The sequence below is a fragment of the Haematobia irritans genome, chromosome 2, assembly GCF_050003625.1.
Source record: "Haematobia irritans isolate KBUSLIRL chromosome 2, ASM5000362v1, whole genome shotgun sequence".
In the NCBI taxonomy this organism is placed as follows: domain Eukaryota; kingdom Metazoa; phylum Arthropoda; class Insecta; order Diptera; family Muscidae; genus Haematobia; species Haematobia irritans.
The window spans coordinates 99,464,281-99,483,928 of record NC_134398.1 but is presented as its reverse complement, the minus strand read 5'-3'; the positions used below and the strand labels follow the sequence as shown (position 1 = coordinate 99,483,928).

General features: G+C 34.6%; 1 protein-coding gene across 10 annotated transcripts in view; it reads right to left on the bottom strand.

The window, feature by feature from the left end:
* The window catches only part of TTLL4A (Tubulin tyrosine ligase-like 4A), a 673,269-nt gene that overhangs the window by 513,497 nt on the left and 140,124 nt on the right, over window positions 1-19,648 (bottom strand). For all 10 annotated transcript variants that reach the window (XR_012719464.1, XR_012719465.1, XR_012719467.1 and 7 more), the window contains one exon: window positions 7,665-8,248. Coding sequence is in view for 5 of the 10 variants with exons in the window: in XM_075295709.1 (XP_075151824.1) it covers window positions 7,665-8,248 (584 nt within the window). In the remaining 5 variants the exon portion in view is untranslated. The remainder of the gene's footprint in view (window positions 1-7,664; window positions 8,249-19,648) is intronic.

Sequence of the window (19,648 nt, the reverse complement as noted above, 5' to 3'; positions counted from 1 at the left end):
GAAATAATTTTCAATTACAAACGTGATTGAAATTTTTTCCGTTTCCAATTACACATGTGATTGATCCAATCACCTTTGTGATTGAAACTGAATAATTTTGAGCAATGGAAAGAGCGAAAAGAGAACAAGAGAATGGGTTTTTATTCAACAATGTATGATGGAGAGATCAGTCTGTGGAAGTAACTCGTAACGAACGGTTGGGTTTTTGTTTTTCGCGTAAATTGAAAAACATGATTGGCGACATTCTGTCTGCTGCATTCAAAATGTGTGCATAAATATTTTGAACGCAACAACAAATCATAGCCAAGGGTTGAAATAAATAAAGTGTGCAACAACAAACGGCCACGTGATAAAGGTTTGAAAAAAATATATGACAGAACGCATTTGAAATTACCTGTGTTTGTGTTTTGTGGCATTGTAAAAAATGGAAAACAATCTACGTTTATTGAAGGTAAGAAATTGTGAAATGTGAATACCGTTTTCCATTGAAGCCTGTTTACATTAAACGGACTAAAATAATATATTTGTTATTCATTTCTTTTAGTGACTAATTTTATTTCGTGAAATTGACCAATCAATCCCATCAACTCCATCATTTTATCAAATATATAATAATATGTTTGCAATAAAAAAGTGGGTACCGTATTGATCTTTTAAAATTATAAATTTTTTTCACTCCTAGTTTTCTTAAAACCAAGAGCGGTATGGGTTTGGTGGAAGATTCACCTTGAAGTTGCGAAGTAGCGTTGGCATTAAATTGCATTTTTGTTATACCTGCCTTTTTCAGTTTGAACCCAAGTAAAGAGCAGTATATCTGGTATATAAACTAATGAGCTGAATTATGTAATGGTAAAAAGTTCTTTCTTTTGGATTTAAAAATATGAAAAATATCCGAAAATAATAAATATATGTATTTTCCATTTATATTTTTTTTCTATTTCCAGAATTTGCAAAGTATCATCAATATAATACCAAATATTACATTGCTTTCCCATTATTTTTGTCTTTGATTGGTTCAAATTTTAATAGACGTTTTTAATGTGTGGAAATTTTGGAAAGGAATTGTTACTAAAATTAAATTACCGAGCTCCTTAATACACATTTTTATGCTAAAAGACTACAACTGCAAAAGAAGATTATAAATCTGCAACCTGGAACTATGAATTGAACATGATATTCTATGCAGGTAATGTTTAACAAAATTAACTTTTAATTGAACAAAATGAAATTCGAATTATTCTGTTTACTTTCAGAAAAACTAATTTAGCTTACAGGCTGCTGATTTATTGGAAATCTAGGCGCATCTACATATTAGAAGGAACATGCTAACACGGTTATTATTATAAGGAAGATAATGATTTATATAATTTATTTTTTCATAGTAGTTGTATTTGTAAGTTATGTTAGAACAAAATACAAATGACAAGAACCAAAATTATCTGTCTATTGCATAATTAAAAAAATAATAAAATATTAAATATGTTTTATAAGAAACGCATATTTTCTTTTATTTCAAAAGAAAAAAAAACTAAATACGATTTTGAGGTCGCAATATATAAATTTTTTGATCGAAATTTATAGCCAATTTCAATTAATTATTTAATTAAATGAATCAAATACTTGATTGATTTTTGTCGCGAAATTAATTAAAATTTTAATTGATTCAATTAAAACTATGATTGAATTTTATGTTAAAAATCAATCACGTTTTTAATTGATTCAATCACACAATTAATTGATTCCGTGACAAAAGTCAATTAAATTTTTAATTAAAAATCGTGTTGGTTTTCAATCAAAATGGGCGATTGATACTATCATTTTCGTGATTGAAGACATTTCAATTAAAAAAATGATTGAATCCGCGATTTTCGTGATTGAAATCAAAAAATTTTTTTGTGTGTATAAAAGAAAACCCCAAATGTTATACTTCAACCTCCAGTAGACAATTTCAAAAGCTTTTAATCGACTCACTTGGGCCATAACCGCCATCTATAAAAGGTAATAATGGAATTTTAATCTTTCTCGAATGCCAAAGTAGATATGTTTTCTTACATCTCATGTCGAACTTTATTTGAAACCAAGTCAATTATTATCACTCAAGAACATTTATACCAGAAAGGGAAGTCGTTCGTTTACACCATAGACCCTTTAATACATAGATGATCCACTATTCTCTTTAAAAAAATGTGTCAGTTCCAAAAATTAATTTTCTGACATTTCGTTTTGATTTTTTCGTAAAGAGTCAGTCCCAAACATTAATTTTCGTGCATTTGCTTTTGTGTTGTTCGTAAAGAGCAATGCTGCTCAAAATTGAATTTCGTATTTTCGCGATTTTGGTCACAATTTTTTGTTTAAATATGAACTTTTAATATATTAATTTATTTATAAATCCTCTGTTGCATCATACACGTTCTAATTTTGTGTAAAATTGGCAAACTACAAAAAGGAAAACGAAAGAGATTGTAAGCGTGCTCTTATTTTTCTCGTTTATTCTTAATCTTCCGAACTGTCAAAAATAGTTTGACACTCATGGCTCATCTATCTAAAGTCTATAGTCTATGGTTTATACCAAAAAGCCAGTAAAAAGAGAGCCGGAGAGAGACTACATTTGACAGTCATCAGATAGAGAAATTGCAAGTTTTTGCTAGAGATTTTTCCCCAGTAAAATCTTGAAAATCATAGCATACGTCATCTGGTTGTTGATAACAAACAAAGCACCAGTACAATCAAAGACAATATACTTAGGAAGATAGGAAATTGGCTGCTGAGAACATCAAACCATTGACGGCGCTAAGTCACTACTTGTCGTTTACGCGTTTGGTTCGACACATTAAAATGCAAATAAAAAGAAATTAAGAGTTGGAAATATCTTGGAACAAATGGGAAACTATATTTTGTAATTTATTGCTCAAAATTTAACATTGTTAAATTGGCCCCAAAATAAACCTACGATACAACTTTTAGTCAAATCGAATGAATGTGGTGGCTTTGATGTGCTAAGAATCTGTTTATGTGAGGCTATATCAAAATCTGGAACGACATGTGGCATATTTTGCATATTTCTTTTGGATACCTAAAGACTTGCAGATGTCAGGCTGGCAAAAAGTAAAATACCTTTTGGCAAAACCAGACCAGTATAACCTAACCTAAACGCCCAAGAAAAAGCAAATCTCTGTATATGTAAGCGTGAAGCTTACAGACTTACTCGGCTATAGCTATATCGTCTTAAAATAAAATTGAGAAAGAAAAATAAAATTAAAAACGAAATTTCGAAATGTTACAAATAGAAACTTAAGCTAGTGGGAATTGAAGTGGATCGATTCAGCCCATCTTCTAGTGTAACCTTTATTCATTGAAGATTGAAGAATTCAACGGAATCAAATTTTCGTAAATATTTCTTTAGTTAAAAAAAATATGAAGTGTTTTTAAAATTTTGTTTTGGCCGGAGTCGAGCAAAAGTTCGACTCCGACTCCAGCAAAATCTTCCGACTCCTACTCCAAGGCTCCACCTCCACAGCCCTGGTATCTAGCATCAAATGTAGTTGTATGGTCAGATTCAAGGAAACCTAATGAATTTGTCCAAAATGCATAAACTTTTGAATGAAGTTGTTTTGTCCTTATAGCAAGTGATTCGACTTCCATGAAAGAACTACAAATTATTACAATATTTATTATTTGAACTACAAATTACTACAATAGGTATTCGTGCTTATTGGACAAGAATATTCTCTTCATAGCACGTAGAGAAAAAGCTGAAAACGGATAAATTAAAATTTGTTTCCTAGAATCAAAAATTCAACTTTATAAAGATATATCCTTTCTTCAATTCTCCGCTGCTTTGGCTCGAAATCAATACCAAAATCACTAGGATAAAGACAAATTCTTTGGAATCCGGCATGCCTTTTTAGTGGACTTGGTACGAAATTTATTTATATGAAGATCTGAATATAATAACTCACACTGGGTTTTGGTGAAAACTGCTTATCCAGAGAATATGTGTTGGAGAAGGTGCATCCCGGGGAGCCTTCTGCGTTCGCTTGTGGTCCGAGCCGGGATAGAGGAAAACCTCGGGCCATAGTACTGCTCGGTCTGCCGAAACAAAATACACCATCGTTCGGTTTCGGTGAGGTGTAACAGGTGCTTGGAATGGGTGCACTTCCGGAACTGTTCCGGCTTAACCTCGCTACGGAATGTTAAGCCAGTGATAGCAGCAGTGGGTCATCGGACTATGCGACCACCCGACATCTCCCGCACAACAATATTCTCTACCGCAGCATCTAACACCCAATATTGTTGTACCAGTTCCGGATAGTGCATCATCTTTACAATTTAATTGCAACGGGCTCCGTGGTAAGATTAGCGAGATAGTAGATTTTATGAATCGGAAGATCAGGGTCGCGGCGATCCAAGAGACGAAGCTAAATGAGGCCTGTAGCTTGCGCCATTGTGATGGATACAATGTGCTGCGTAAGGATCGCACTTGAGGTGGAAGTGGTGGCCTGACTTTCATATTACACCGTTCCGTGTAGTATAGGCCTATCCCGCTTGTGCCAGAGACTTGTGACCCCTACATGGAAAGTATGGGGGTATCAGTCAAGTCTGGGGCTGCCGAGATAGAGCTATACAATGTGTATATACCGCCGGTTGGTAGTTGTGCTCCAGGTTATAGCCCAAACATTGAGTGGCTGTTGTGCGAACATAACCGATTGGTTCTGGGGACTTTAATGCCCACTATGAACTTTGGCATTCTCTCCTGGGTAATGACCAGAGAGGCACAGCTTTGGCAGAGCAGATAGATGACTCCACATTTTGCACGGTGAACGAAGCGGCCCCCACGAGAATTATGAGTGATTGTAGCAGTTCGCCAGATTTATCTTTAGCATCGCCGGGTCTGATAAATGACGTTTCCTGGCAACCCGTCATTTCATTGGGATCAGACCAACTCCCCATAATTCTCACCAGTAACCGACCCTTCGATTTCATAACCTCTGAACGCCGGACGTTAATAAACCAAAAGAAAGCCAACTGGGAAGGCTTCAGAGAATATACAGATCGCCGCTAGCTACCGTCCCCATCTCATGTTCATGTTGCCACGAGGGTGTTCCGGGACATCATCAACGCAGCAGCCGCTCGCTTTATACCCGCTGGTCGAATTGCCCAAGTGAAGCCCAACTTCCCAGCTGAAGCGGCGGGACTCGCAGATGACCGTCATGAACGCCGTCGCGCTAACCCTGCTGACCCTAGAATCAGGGAACTGAATCTAGAGATTAGTAAGATAGTCGACGAGCACAAGCGGAACACATGGTTAGAGCACCTGAAGCAATGTAACCTAAGCACAGGAACAGGTAAATTGTGGTCAACAGTGAGAGTCCTCTCGAACCCCGCTACGAGGGATGATGGGATTTCAGTCACCTTTGGCGACGTGACCGTGACTGATCCGAAGAGATGCGCTAAATACTTTAACCGACACTTTGTCGAGCATCCCGAGAGTGATAGAGCGAAAAGGAGAGCCACTCGTCGCATACGTGGTCTCCGAGCCGATGACCCACCACAATTTACCACAGCCGAAGTTACCAATGTCCTCAACAGCGCAAAACCATCCAATGCGCTGGACATCAACGGAATTTCAATGCTAATGCTGAAGCATCTGGGAATACTGGGAGTTGAGTACTTGACCAGACTCTTCAATTTGTCCTTAGAATCTCTCATTATACCCGATGTCCGGAAAATGCGTAGAGTGATTCCACTAGTGAAACCAGGCAAACACTCGAGCATGGGTGAATCGTACAGACTGATATCCCTTCTCTCGCCAGTAGCCAAAACAATTGAGGCACTACTCCTCCCCAGTCTTGTGGAGAATTTTCCAGCTGCCCACCATCAACATGGATTCCGCAAGGTTCATAGTACGACGACAGCCTTGCATGCCATTTCAGCATACATTAATATGGGACTCAATCAGCCGGTCAGGACGGTCCTCGTGGCGCTTGACCTATCGAAGGCATTCGATACGGTCAACCATGCCACACTATTCAAGGACATCGAGAATACGTCCATACCGGCAGGAACCAAGCGATGGGTTCTGAATTATCTGTGCGGACGCTAGTCGTACGTGGAATTCAGGGACAAGAAGTGGAAACCCCGTAGATTTAAAGAGGGAGTTCCCCAGGGTGGGTAATATCTCAGGCACTTTTTAATCTCTACATGTCCTCAATTCCAACCCCTCCTGACGGCGTCGAGATTGTATCATATGCGGGATTGTATCATATGATGACATATACGATCGTTTAAACGTCTACATTGCTGATCTTACCGGTTATTTCACTGCTAGAAATTTTAGGATATCCGCCACCAAATCCTCAGCCACACTGTTCACTACTTGGACGGCGGAAGTACGTAGGCAGTTGAACGTTAGAGTCGATGGCGACAGTGAACTACCCCAAACTACTCGGGGACACATTCGACAGCCTTTTTAAGTCGTCTGCCCACGCCACTGCAATTTGTAACTAGCTCCGCGGTAGAAACAAGGTCCTCAAGTCACTTGCCGGCAGTACTTGGGGTGCGGACAAACAAACGTTGTTGACTGCCTATAAGGCAATTGGCCGGTCAGTGGTAAACTATGCAGCGCCAGTGTGGACATCTCAGACAAGCGACACGCAGTGGAATAACATCCAGACATGTCAGAACGCTGCCCTTAGAACTGCAACAGGATGTTTCCGCAGAACATCCCTGGATCACCTTTATGCGGAGACCAAGATCATCTCGGTGCGCCGACACAATTACATGTTGTCAAAGCAGTACCTCCTGGGTTGCTATCGAAGTTGTCATCCAAATCACCATCTTGTGGATAGGCAACCTCCACCCAGGAATGTAAGGGTTGATCTTCATCTTCTAGAGCCCGAGATCCAGCGTTACAAAAGTGAGCCTCTAGATCAGGCAGCATATCAGACAGGTCTGAACAGGATTCATGAGGATACTGTAGCTGAAGCGGTGAGAAGCTACAAGGTTAATCCTGTTCTCGGAGTCCGACCACCGTCCATAACACCGGAGGAAAGAGACCTCCCAAGGCAGCCCAATTAAGATCAGACAAGTGCAGCCACCTCAATTCCTACCTATCAGTGATTGATAGCAGCGTAGCTGACGTGTGTCCCATCTGTAACCAAGGGCCACATGACACTCGTCACCTTTTTGCTTGCCCAGCTAAACCTATCCGACTCACCACCAGATCACTCTGGACGCACCCCACCCTTGTCGCAGAGTTCCTAGATCTGGACACCAGCTGAAGTACCAAAGCATTGAACAAATTGGATGAAATTACATTAAAACTGTTACAACAACAACGACAACAGCAAATTTATATACGTTTTAATGAATTTTGAAAAGTTTTTTATTAAATTTTTGTTAAAGCCAAGTTGGCCTTACTTAAACAAAATTTTCTTTCATATGAAGGCACCCACTTATAAGTTGAATCAGTTAACTAAAAGAACAAAACGATTTCATTGAAACGTCTATCGACTTTAGGACAAGGAAAATATCTTTACGTCAAAGAAATAACTCTTCTATGTTAAGCGAAAAAAAACATTAACCAAATTGAACTTATTTACCTCAATATTATTTGGTAATGAGAGTTTTGCTGGGAATATATAGAGCATAGGAAGAGGATTTACCTTTATATGATGCAGGTGATTCCAATCCAGGCAAATTTTGTCCATTTTCATCCAGTTTAGCATGATTACGACTGAGATGCGAATTATGATTTTCACGGCTAGAGATTGTATTCATATGGTCACGTTGATCTCCATTTAGCAAACATGGGCTTTTTCTAACTGATTTTCTCGTTCTCATCAATTTTGCTTCATCGAAATACTTTGATCGTTTATAATCTACGGTGGCAATAGAATCCATATAAGCACCAGAACAATCAGCGGCAGTTGTATCAAATGTGTCATAAAGCCAACTCCTATCCGTTGACTCTTCATTGTTATTGGCAGCCTTTTCTCTAAGTACTTGGTTTCCGTTCTCACTATTTGAGTCAGAATGATCACTGAAATTGGTTGGGTCTTCTATTAATCTGTATTTATCGATAGTGAGATCGTCACTGGATTGCAAGATATTTTTCGATGATGGCATATTTCGAGTTGATGGTAAACTTCTATGCATATATGACTTCATGGATGTGTTTGGATCACAACAGCATGGGTAATTCTGTTGATAGTAATCGGTCTCAGCACCCAAGTATTGAAAATCCAATCTGAAATATAGGACATTTGGTAAAAAAAAATATATATATATATATGTATATCCACCATATATAAACATGGGAAAGACTGAACGGATTTACATGAAATTTTTATGGCAAAGTAGTATCATATGCTGATAAGTGTATCTATTTGCACACATTTCCGTAATATTTTTTGGCGTAGGGTATTAATCACAAATAGGTAAATTCTCACATGGTTAAATGTAAAAGCTAATGAAAGGTCACTGAAAAGAATATAAACATCTGGAATGTTCACGAAAATATCTTAAGTTCCATTTTCTAGAATAATCGATCAATGATATATGTTTCTGTTAATATTAGAGTGATCAAAACCGGTCGGTGAAAACAGGGCCGATTTCGTTTTGCACTGATTGTCGGTTTTGTATAAAATCCCATTTTCGGTGGACCGGTAGAACCGGTGTTTTTAATATCATAAAAACCGGGTTTCGGTTTTTTTATTTTCGATGTAAACTGAAATAAGAAAACTTCCCGAATGTATTTTCTGCGTACTTGCACCTCGTTTCTGAACACTTCCAACATTGTATTCGTCCAAGATGTCAAATAAAATACTTTGCTTTTCTAAAGAAATCCCAGAGATATTTCAATGAAATATTTATAAGCAAATCGTGCTTGTTCAATTAGGAGCGCATATTTTGTCAACAAAATCTATGATATTTCTTACGTTATTATTATTCGACTTAGTTTAGTGTACCTTTCTATAGAAAATGTGCTCTGTTTGTGAATATTTTGAAAAACAAAATGATTCTTCGAAAGCTAAATCCAGGATATACAAGAAAATTCTTAGTTGGGACACTTCAACCCCGTCTTTAATATAACATTTCAGAAATATGCACAAAAAGCAAATGGAACCCAAAAAATCCAACATTTTAATGTTTATCTAAATATCGAAGTATTTTTTCCTTCATTTATATTTGTTGGCGAAAATATTCATTTTCCCAACGAAAAATGCATGCAGAAATCAATAATGTCATCTTTCTTATAAAGCTCTCAAATTCAACCAAAAAATCATCAAATAACAAAAACTTCATCATCGTCTTATGCTTAAAAAACTTAATTATCAAGTTTTGTTTACTTTGCTTGCCTGTCCACTTGACTAATCTGCATATGCAGCTTCATTTGCAGTGAATGCATCCCCTGCCCTCTTCAATGCAATGTGAATAGCCAGCAGCTTGTGCGTCGCCACCCACTCCTGTTGTCAACACTTGCAGTTACTTACCTGCGCACGCATTATTGCTTTGCAGAACAACAACATCATATCCGGGAGCGCAGAATATGAATAGGTATATTCATACGCATATGCACAATCAAACATACATATCAACATTAGAATTGCGTTGTGCGTAAATTTGTAAAAGGGTTTGAGAATGCAATTGCAGTATCTATGTGGTCAATGACTTCTAATTTCGAGCCTTTTCAAATCATATGTTTGTGATGGTTTTTAATTATTCTTGTCATTTCAACACTACGCAAGTTTTCTCAACAATATTAAATTAATCATTTTCGCAACTTTGGGGAAAATCCGGTTGGACCGGTTATGTCGGTTATTTAATTTTAAAAATACCGCCTACCGGTTTTACAAAATGGTGCGGGTTTTTATATATTCGTAATAAATTATGAATATAAATAATGACAGAATGTAGGGTACTAAGTACAAAGGTTTTCGACCCAACGATCCATAGTATATATGCACCCACTCATTGATTTTGGAAAACAATGACATATAGTCATTGTAACACAAATCTACCCACAGTTAAGTAATTTGCAGTAAAATGGGGCTATTCTTCAACAATAAGTTCCATCTACCTTCCCATATGCGTATGTCGCATATCCTTTAAATTATGGAAATAATATTATTTGCAGCATCAGCTGGATGAGTGCAACTATTAATATAAGTTCGAGTGTTTTTTTGTTTTTGAATTATTAAAGAAAAGTAGCGCGAAAAATGCCTATTTTATCGCGATAAGGTGAACATAATATCGATCTTAAACCAAACAGGGTAATGAAATGCCTTTCCACTCCTATTACCATAGATTACTATACAAAATAGATTCGTATGGCTCCCATTCATAGCAAAAAATATCACCAAAATATTTCCAATTAAAAAGTTGATTGAAGTTGAAAGATTTTTCAATTAATAAATTACAATTAACTTTATAATCAGGATAGAAACATTGAGTTAATTAAGTCAATGATAGAACATTTTAAAATGTTTAATTAAAAAATTAATTGATACAATGAACTTTTTAATCAAATTGGGAAGACTAAGTCAAATAAAGAATTGATGGGACTTTTTTTTAATTTTTAACTAAAAATTTGTTTCAAACAATCAATTTTTTAATCAAACTAAAAACACTAAGCCAGTTAAGAAAGTAATTGAAAATAGTTACGTTTTTAGTGAAAAAATTGAGTTTTGCAACCAACATCGATTGAATTTTTAATTGAATCAAATAAAAAATTAATTGAAATATTCTTATGAAATCAATACATTTTTTAATCAAGTATTTTTTAATGTCCAATTAGAACTGTGATTGATTCTTTCATTTGTGTGATTCAGGAAATTTCAACTAAATAATTAATTAATTTCGTAATTGACTCAGAAAAAAATTTATGTGTTACTTCAACTCACTCTATTCTTCTTAGCAATTGCTCTCCGAGTGACTCTCAGCATAACAAAAGCCAAACACAATGTACACACACGTACTCACGCCACAACAAAGCAAACAACAGATACTCTCAACCTGAACACAACAACGTCAGTAATTTTAGAAAAGTGCAATTTTCTCCACTAAAAATGCATCAAAATACGATTCGCCATATCTACAGAAAATGACCTTTCGTTTGATACCAAATTTACCCCGAATAACTCCCGCGTGCGACCACAATATGTACCCAAAAATGTGTGACGTATTAATATACAGTCAGCAAAAAAGGTACACCAATCGATTTGAAATAAATTGTGAAACGATATGAAAAATAAGAAGTAAATATATATGTAAAAATAAAGCTACCAAATAGAAAGAAAATTATTTCAGATTTATTTCCATTTAGGGAAATAAATAACAAAAACAAAAAAGTTCATTTCACTTAGCCAAAAAACAAACTTGTGCACTAAAAATAAAAATTATTGGTTTAAACACTAAATATTACAAATTTTTTGGTGTTGTATAGTAAAGTATTCTTTAACAATATGGGACGCATACTTGGGGTCATTATCTTGGATAAACACAAATCCATCTTCCAGATCCATTTTTGGGCAGATTCGGCCAAATTATTGTTCAGAATATTTATTATCTATTTTGTGAATACTTCCTTCAAGAAATATGAGGTTTCCAATGCATTTTGCATGCCGTCACATTCCCACCTACGCGGTTCACAGTACCAGGTATACCGGTAAAAAATGAGCGTTTTTTCATGTGTCACATTTTCTACACTTTTGGATCGTCTCCATAGCTTTTAAACGGCAAGAAATTGTTTTCTTGTGCACTATTTAACATTGCTGCCATTTGCTTTTGACTCAAAGTGTCATCTTCATCCAATTCAGCGTCTTTTTCGTTGAAATAATCTTTTGCATGTTGCTTGTGATAGAGCATGATCGCCATATGCCTCGACAAGCATTCGATGCGACTGTGCAGCACTTTTTTCAAATGAAAACAAAAAATTAATGCTTTCCTGAAAATCATTACATTCTGGTACACGATGACAAACTATGATACTGTCTATTCAATGACTTGATGTATACTAAATATTTTTCACAGATATCATACCAAACAAACAAAAAAGGGCTAGTTCAAAACAAATGTTCCCCATCGAGATATTTGAATCTTGACGCTCACTTCATACCGGTATACCTGCTACAGTATCGGACAAAACATTTGCAACAACTGTAAGCATTTCAATATTTTGCCATAAGAAAGAAAGGCACCACAGTATTATGTTATCATAAGTTTGCATTACTGTGATGCCTAATACGAAAGTACTTCTTATATGGATCTGACAAAATGGAGGAAAAACGCTACAGAAAAAATAGGCTACAGAGTGTGCATGCAGAGTGCATGGAATAATATTTTACAGGATGCAATTGAACATTTAATAAAGTCCAAGTCCCAACGATGCATAGCTGTTACTAAAAATAAAGGATTCGGAAAAAAAGTAAAAAATATTAAGCCTTAGAATACAAGATGCTATGAGTTGCAATTGTTTTGTCTTATCCATTTTGGTACTATGCATCTATTTAGCTTCATAAAATGTCAAATATTAATTCAATTAATTAATGTTTTTTCTGATATATTAGGCAGATTGTACAAAATACAAATATTGTAACACTTATTTTTTTCTTATGGCAAAATATTGAAATGTTAACGGTAGTTGCAAATGTTTTGTCCGATATTTCGGTATAGGTATAATACATATATATTTACTTCATAGATTTCATATCGTTTCACAATTTATTTCAAATTGATTGGTGTACAATTTTTTTGCTGACTGTATATACCAGCCTTCCCGGTACTCGAAACTCGCGCGCATTGAATAATCAGTGCGTTGATGAATAAAGCACATAGGTGAATGGATTTTCATTAGTTTTACATTAATTTTTAAAAATATATTTATTTAAATTGTTCATATGGGCTTAGAACTATCAGAATTGGGCATCAGTGATTGGTTTCCCATAAGAGGGTAAAAATTCGGAGGTTTGGTATATCTAATTATACAATTATTTTTCGAGCTTTATGGACAGATATAGATTAAGGAACATGGTTAATAGAGCCATTGAAAAGAAAACGCCAGATACAAATCTATACACGCCTGGACTGTACATGTTTCGGTTCGGGCGAATGAACCTTTCCACAGCCTTTAGTAAAGATCTGGCTGGGAGAGATAACTCAATTTTGGGCCCTTTATGCTAACTCCTTATGGAGAAAACATTTGGGAAATTTCCTCTTACAAATTGAATCATTTTTTCTCTCACTGTACATCATCTTTTCATATAACTTACAAGTCCCTTAATCTTATTTTTATTTCGTTTTGTTACATAGTAATGCAACAACACGAAATTTTAGTTTTAGAAAGCTAATTTGTTAGAATTCACCTAAGTGGTGAACAGTCGAACAATGCTTATTGTTTATACAGTTAACTACAACATGTGACAATTTACAGAAACTGGTTTCCAGGATACAACAACAATTCTAACGCGTACATTAGTCGTGTTTTTCCTAGTTTTACGACGGGCTCATCGTTGCTTATTATATTTCATGTTAGCCTGATACCGAAACAGGCAATTGACGTCCAAATGCATTATATCTAATTATACAATTATTTTTCGAGCTTTATGGACAGATATAGATTAAGGAACATGGTTAATAGAGCCATTGAAAAGAAAGGTTCATTCGCTCGAACCGAAACATGTACAGATTTGTATCTGGCGTTTTCTTTTCAATTGCTCTATTAACCATGTTCCTTAATCTATATCTGTCCATAAAGCTCGAAAAATAATTGTATAATTAGATATAATGCATTTGGACGTCAATTGCCTGTTTCGGTATCAGGCTAACATGAAATATAATAAGTTTGGTATATCGTTAGCTTAATATGTAAAGATTCTAAGTCAACCTTTTATAAGATGCAGTTCGGCAGATAAATCAAAAATACATAGTATATGTTAACAACAACAAAAATAAATATCTTTTTAACTTTGTTTGGTACACACAGAGAAGGAATATGATCACCTCAAACATGTTTTAAGAGCAAAATGTTATTTTTGTATGGTGACCATGTAATATGTTTGACACTAAAATGTTATTTTCTCGTCAAATATAACCTGCTTGCCGAAATCAGATACATGATATCCGAGAAAATAACATAGTTGCGAAAACCATGTTACATGGTCACCACCCAAAAATAACATTTTGCTCTTAAAACATGTTTGAGGTGATCATATTCCTTCTGTGGGTGTAGAGATGTATAAAAGTGCTATGTCCGCACCTGTTATAATATGAGTGCTACTTTTAGGTACACTGGTAGAAAAAAGGCGGCACGTGGCCATTACTATTTGGTATTGATAGATGGGTTTCCGCAGTGATGCCATGTGAAGGGAAAATCCTTTTTTGTAGGGATTTTTTCCTAAAATTACAACTGTAGGGAAAAAGACAGATTTTTTATACAAATGTAGGGAATTTATCTAATTTTCAGATTTTACTATATATTGCAACAAGAAGAGTACTTTTGCTTATATTTCAAATATTATTAGATCCAAAATATATGGTAGTCAAGGCATTAACTAATTGAATACGTAATTCACCGTCAACGATGTTATTGTAATGATATTATTTAGATAAGGTCAGCGGTATCGTTAAGATTTTTTTGCATTGGTATTTAATAACATGAAATATATTTACTTTTGCAGGAATGAACGCTTCCATTTAGGTACATAAGTAGGTGATGACTTGGTGCTTCCAAATATTTTCTAATACAAAGATCACTTCAGCAGTGCATTTGTGGAAAATCTGACCTGAAGAAACACGCGGCCTTTAAAGTTTACAAGAAAAATGTTGGTAGTGTTAAAAATGAGCAATGATATTGCAAAGTTTGAAAGCTGATTAAGAATTTCAGTATTAATATTATTGCACATTTGGTCCCTTTATTGAAGGATATAGTCCCTGACTATTAATTTTAAAGAAATATTTGTTATTTTCTTGCCATATTTGCTTGAATTAGTCAATTTTTTACCGTAGCGAAAATTGTAGGGAAAAAATTTTGGACGTAGGGGAAAAAAGGTAATTTTTAGGAGCCGCGTAGGGAATTTTCAAAAAACTTCCTGGCATCACTGGTACCAATTAATTTAATACCACTTTATATACAAATGATTTACATCCGGTATTATTATGGTATTAACTATCACATCCCCGTAACATATGATATGTCGCCTTGATAAACTAAATTGGTCGCCTTTGTAGTTTACTTTCTGCACATAAAGCAACTAGGCTAGTAAATTACAATATTTCTGGGAAATCAACGGAAACGTAAATTTACGAAAAACATACATTTGTGAACATAGGATTATTAATGTTTGCCAATTCAGAATCCTTCTCTCATTAGATGCTGTAGGGAAAAAGACAGATTTTTTATACAAATGTAGGGAATTTATCTAATTTTCAGATTTTACTATATATTGCAACAAGAAGAGTACTTTTGCTTATATTTCAAATATTATTAGATCCAAAATATATGGTAGTCAAGGCATTAACTAATTGAATACGTAATTCACCGTCAACGATGTTATTGATATTATTTAGATAAGGTCAGCGGTATCGTTAAGATTTTTTTGCATTGGTATTTAATAACATGAAATATATTTACTTTTGCAGGAATGAACGCTTCCATTTAGGTACATAAGTAGGTGATGACTTGGTGCTTCCAAATATTTTCTAATACAAAGATCACTTCAGCAGTGCATTTGTGGAAAATCTGACCTGAAGAAACACGCGGCCTTTAAAGTTTACAAGAAAAATGTTGGTAGTGTTAAAAATGAGCAATGATATTGCAAAGTTTGAAAGCTGATTAAGAATTTCAGTATTAATATTATTGCACATTTGGTCCCTTTATTGAAGGATATAGTCCCTGACTATTAATTTTAAAGAAATATTTGTTATTTTCTTGCCATATTTGCTTGAATTAGTCAATTTTTTACCGTAGCGAAAATTGTAGGGAAAAAATTTTGGACGTAGGGGAAAAAAGGTAATTTTTAGGAGCCGCGTAGGGAATTTTCAAAAAACTTCCTGGCATCACTGGTACCTATTAATTTAATACCACTTTATATACAAATGATTTACATCCGGTATTATTATGGTATTAACTATCACATCCCCGTAACATATGATATGTCGCCTTGATAAAAACTAATTGGTCGCCTTTGTAGTTTACTTTCTGCACATAAAGCAACTAGGCTAGTAAATTACAATATTTCTGGGAAATCAACGGAAACGTAAATTTACGAAAAACATACATTTGTGAACATAGCGAAGCATTGGTAAGTATATGTTTTAGGATTATTAATGTTTGCCAATTCAGAATCCTTCTCTCATTAGATGCGTGCGAGACATAAGCTTTCCAAATCTCACTACAAACAACTTTACATTAAAGGAAAAAGTCTTTGTTACGTGTGTTTTATTAAACAAAAATTAATTAATAAATTCCGGATTTGTATTAAACTCATTACCGTTTTGGTATTATTTGGTAATACCGTCCCAGCAAAAAAAGCGTCGCCAAAAAAGTAATGAAAATGTTCTGTTTGGATCCGGAAGTGGTGCAAAATTGACGCAGAAGTGATGAATTTAACATGGATTTGTCATAGGACGGAAGTCCTCCATTTCAGCAGCCGTTGCACTGAATTTGCGTCACTTCTTTAGGTGCACGTATGGTTAAAATTTTTCTATGGGTGTATTTACGATAAAAACGCTTCAAATATAGGCTAAGATTTACTTTAAGGATTTGGATCTTTACTTTAGTGTTTTTGAGGAATTAAGAAATCGCTTTTTACTTTGAATTATCTGTTATAATTTGGATTTTTTAAGCTGGTATTGTTTATACGTGAATAGCATTATGAATATATCGCAAACAGAGAATGAAAATTCGATTTATGAAATATGCATCTAATATTAATTTTATTGATACTACACACAGAAAAAAGTGCATTCGAAACTAAAGGAAAAATGTTCATCAATTTAGTTTAGCCATTTTATTTCCATTAAGTCAAATTTTTGTGTGAAATAACAAAATTTACTTCATTCAGTAAAAAAATCCTAAACTAAAAGCAGTTAGGAATAATAGTTCATTAACTAGAATAAGGTATGGAATTTTACTAATACTGTTTTCTTCGCTGGGTATAAGAATTTACTACTGAACAAGAAAATGTTATTTACTGATAACAAAGCTTTCGTAAAAATAACCAAAAACCGAACTAGAACCAAGTTTCTTCCAATTTAGTAAAATTTCTTTTAAAATGATAATTCTGACTTTCTTTATTATAGAAAGCTTATCATACTTTTTTATTTTATTTAAAATTTTAGTTCATTCTAACTAAGAAGTATCCAAGCCTTTCAAACAGGAAGGAAGCACACTTGTTAGATTATAGGAAATTTTCCTATCTTTTATCTACCCGTAATCGATATGTTTGCGCGTGTGTTGTTTTTATACCCTGCGCAACACTGTGGAACAGGGTATTATAAGTTAGTGAATATGTTTGCAACACCCAGAAGGAGACGAGATAGACACATGGTGTCTTTGGCAAAAATGCTCAGGGTGGGCTCCTGAGTCGAGTGTCATAGTGAGTAGCTATGCGTGTCAAATTTGCTTGAAATCGGTTCAGATTTAGATATAGCTCCCATATATATCGTTCGCCCGATTTACACTCATATGACCACAGTGGCCAATCTTTTACTCCGATTTAATTGAAATTTTGCACAGGGAGTAGAATTGGCATTGTTGCTATGCGTGCCAAATTTGGTTTAAATCGGTTCAGATTTATATATAGCTCCCATATAAAGCTTTCGGCCGATTTACACACATATGACCACAGAGGCCAATTTTTTGCTCAGATTTAGTTCAAATTTTGCACAGGGAGTAGAATTAGCATTGTAGCTATGCGTGCCAAATTTTGTTGAAATCGGTTCAGATTTACATATATCTCCCATATATAGCTTTCGCCCGATTTACACTCACATGACCACAGAGGCCAATTTTTAACTCCGATTTAGTTGAAATTTTGCACAGGGAGTAGAATTAGCATTGTTACTATGCGTGCCAAATTTGGTTGAAATCGGTTCAGATTTAGATATAGCTCCCATATATATGTTTTTCTGATTTCGACAAAAATGGTCAAAATACCAACATTTTCCTTGTAAAATCGCCACTGCTTAGTCGAAAAGTTGTAAAAATTACTCTAATTTTCCTAAACTTCTAATACATATATATCGAGCGATAAATCATAAATAAACTTTTGCGAAGTTTCCTTAAAATTGCTTCAGATTTAAATGTTTCCCATATTTTTTTCTAACATTGTGTTCCACCCTAGTGCATTAGCCGACTTAAATTTTGAGTCTATACACCCTCAAAAAAATAGCTTCTTTAACATATGTTCCAAACATATTTTGCAGGAAGCACATATATTATTGAATACTGCCGAAACATTAATATGTTTGTTTTATGTGAACATATTATATGTTTGGAAGCATTTTGAGCCCAAAAATATTATATGTTTGGAAGAATTTTTCCCAAAGACGATTGTGCTCATTCCCTAACATACTCGTTATTTTCACTTCCACGAAATATTTTAATTCTTGGCACCTTTTTCTGTAATACAAATAATGTTGAAGAAATTATTCACTTTTATAATTTTTTTAAATTTTACCTTTCGCCTGCACGGAGAATCGAACCGAGGACCATACAGTTTGTAAGCCAACACACTATCCACTGGGCTACGTAGCTGTTATGGTCACCAGCAGATAATTATCGTTATAAGTTACATTTATATAGCATAGTTTGCAGCGCCCACGAGCTCATGTAAACATAACATTATTTAACAGAAACATACATTTGTTTGCCACGTGGAGCAGTGGTTAGCATGTCTGCCTTGAATGCAAAGGGTCGTGGGTTCAATCCCTGCTCCGACCGAACACTTTTTTTTTTTTTTTAATTTACACATTTATATTTATACTATATAAATTTTTTATAATGAAACTTCGAAATGTGGGTTATTAAAGATTTATAGTCATTAACAGTGCTTGATATAAACGAAATTGATTTTGATTGATTTTTGGATAAAATATTATTTTTTATTGCAAAAATAACAATTTTGTTACAAAAAACTGTTTTTGGTACAAAACTTTAAAATTTGGAAGGAATTCAAAAACTCTAACAAAAGAAGAACGTGGAGTCGAGTAGTAACATACATAAATAATTTTATAATATAAACATAAATTTATTTAGGCGTGAACAGTTTTTTACTAGCATTTAACACCATCGGTCTAAAATGCCTTTTATTTTTCTTTAATAATTCATTTTAAAGAAAATAAACTTTTTAAATTGTTTTAGCTGCAAAACTCGAACTTAATGCCCGCTTTTATATTTGAAGGTGTCCGTCAACTCCTCTTGGACTACTTATTAATGAAGAGGAACTAAACTTTGTTTTTATACATTTTACTGTGTAATTTTTCACTATTTCCTCCTTATTTCATTTTACTGTCCCAACTCTAAAAAGAGAATAGTGCCCTTTCGTTATTTTTATGAAGACCCCTGATTTCTTTGAACGCACCAAGAAAAAAATTGTTCCCATAATGCCAAAATGATAAACAAACCACATGTCCACACATACATAAA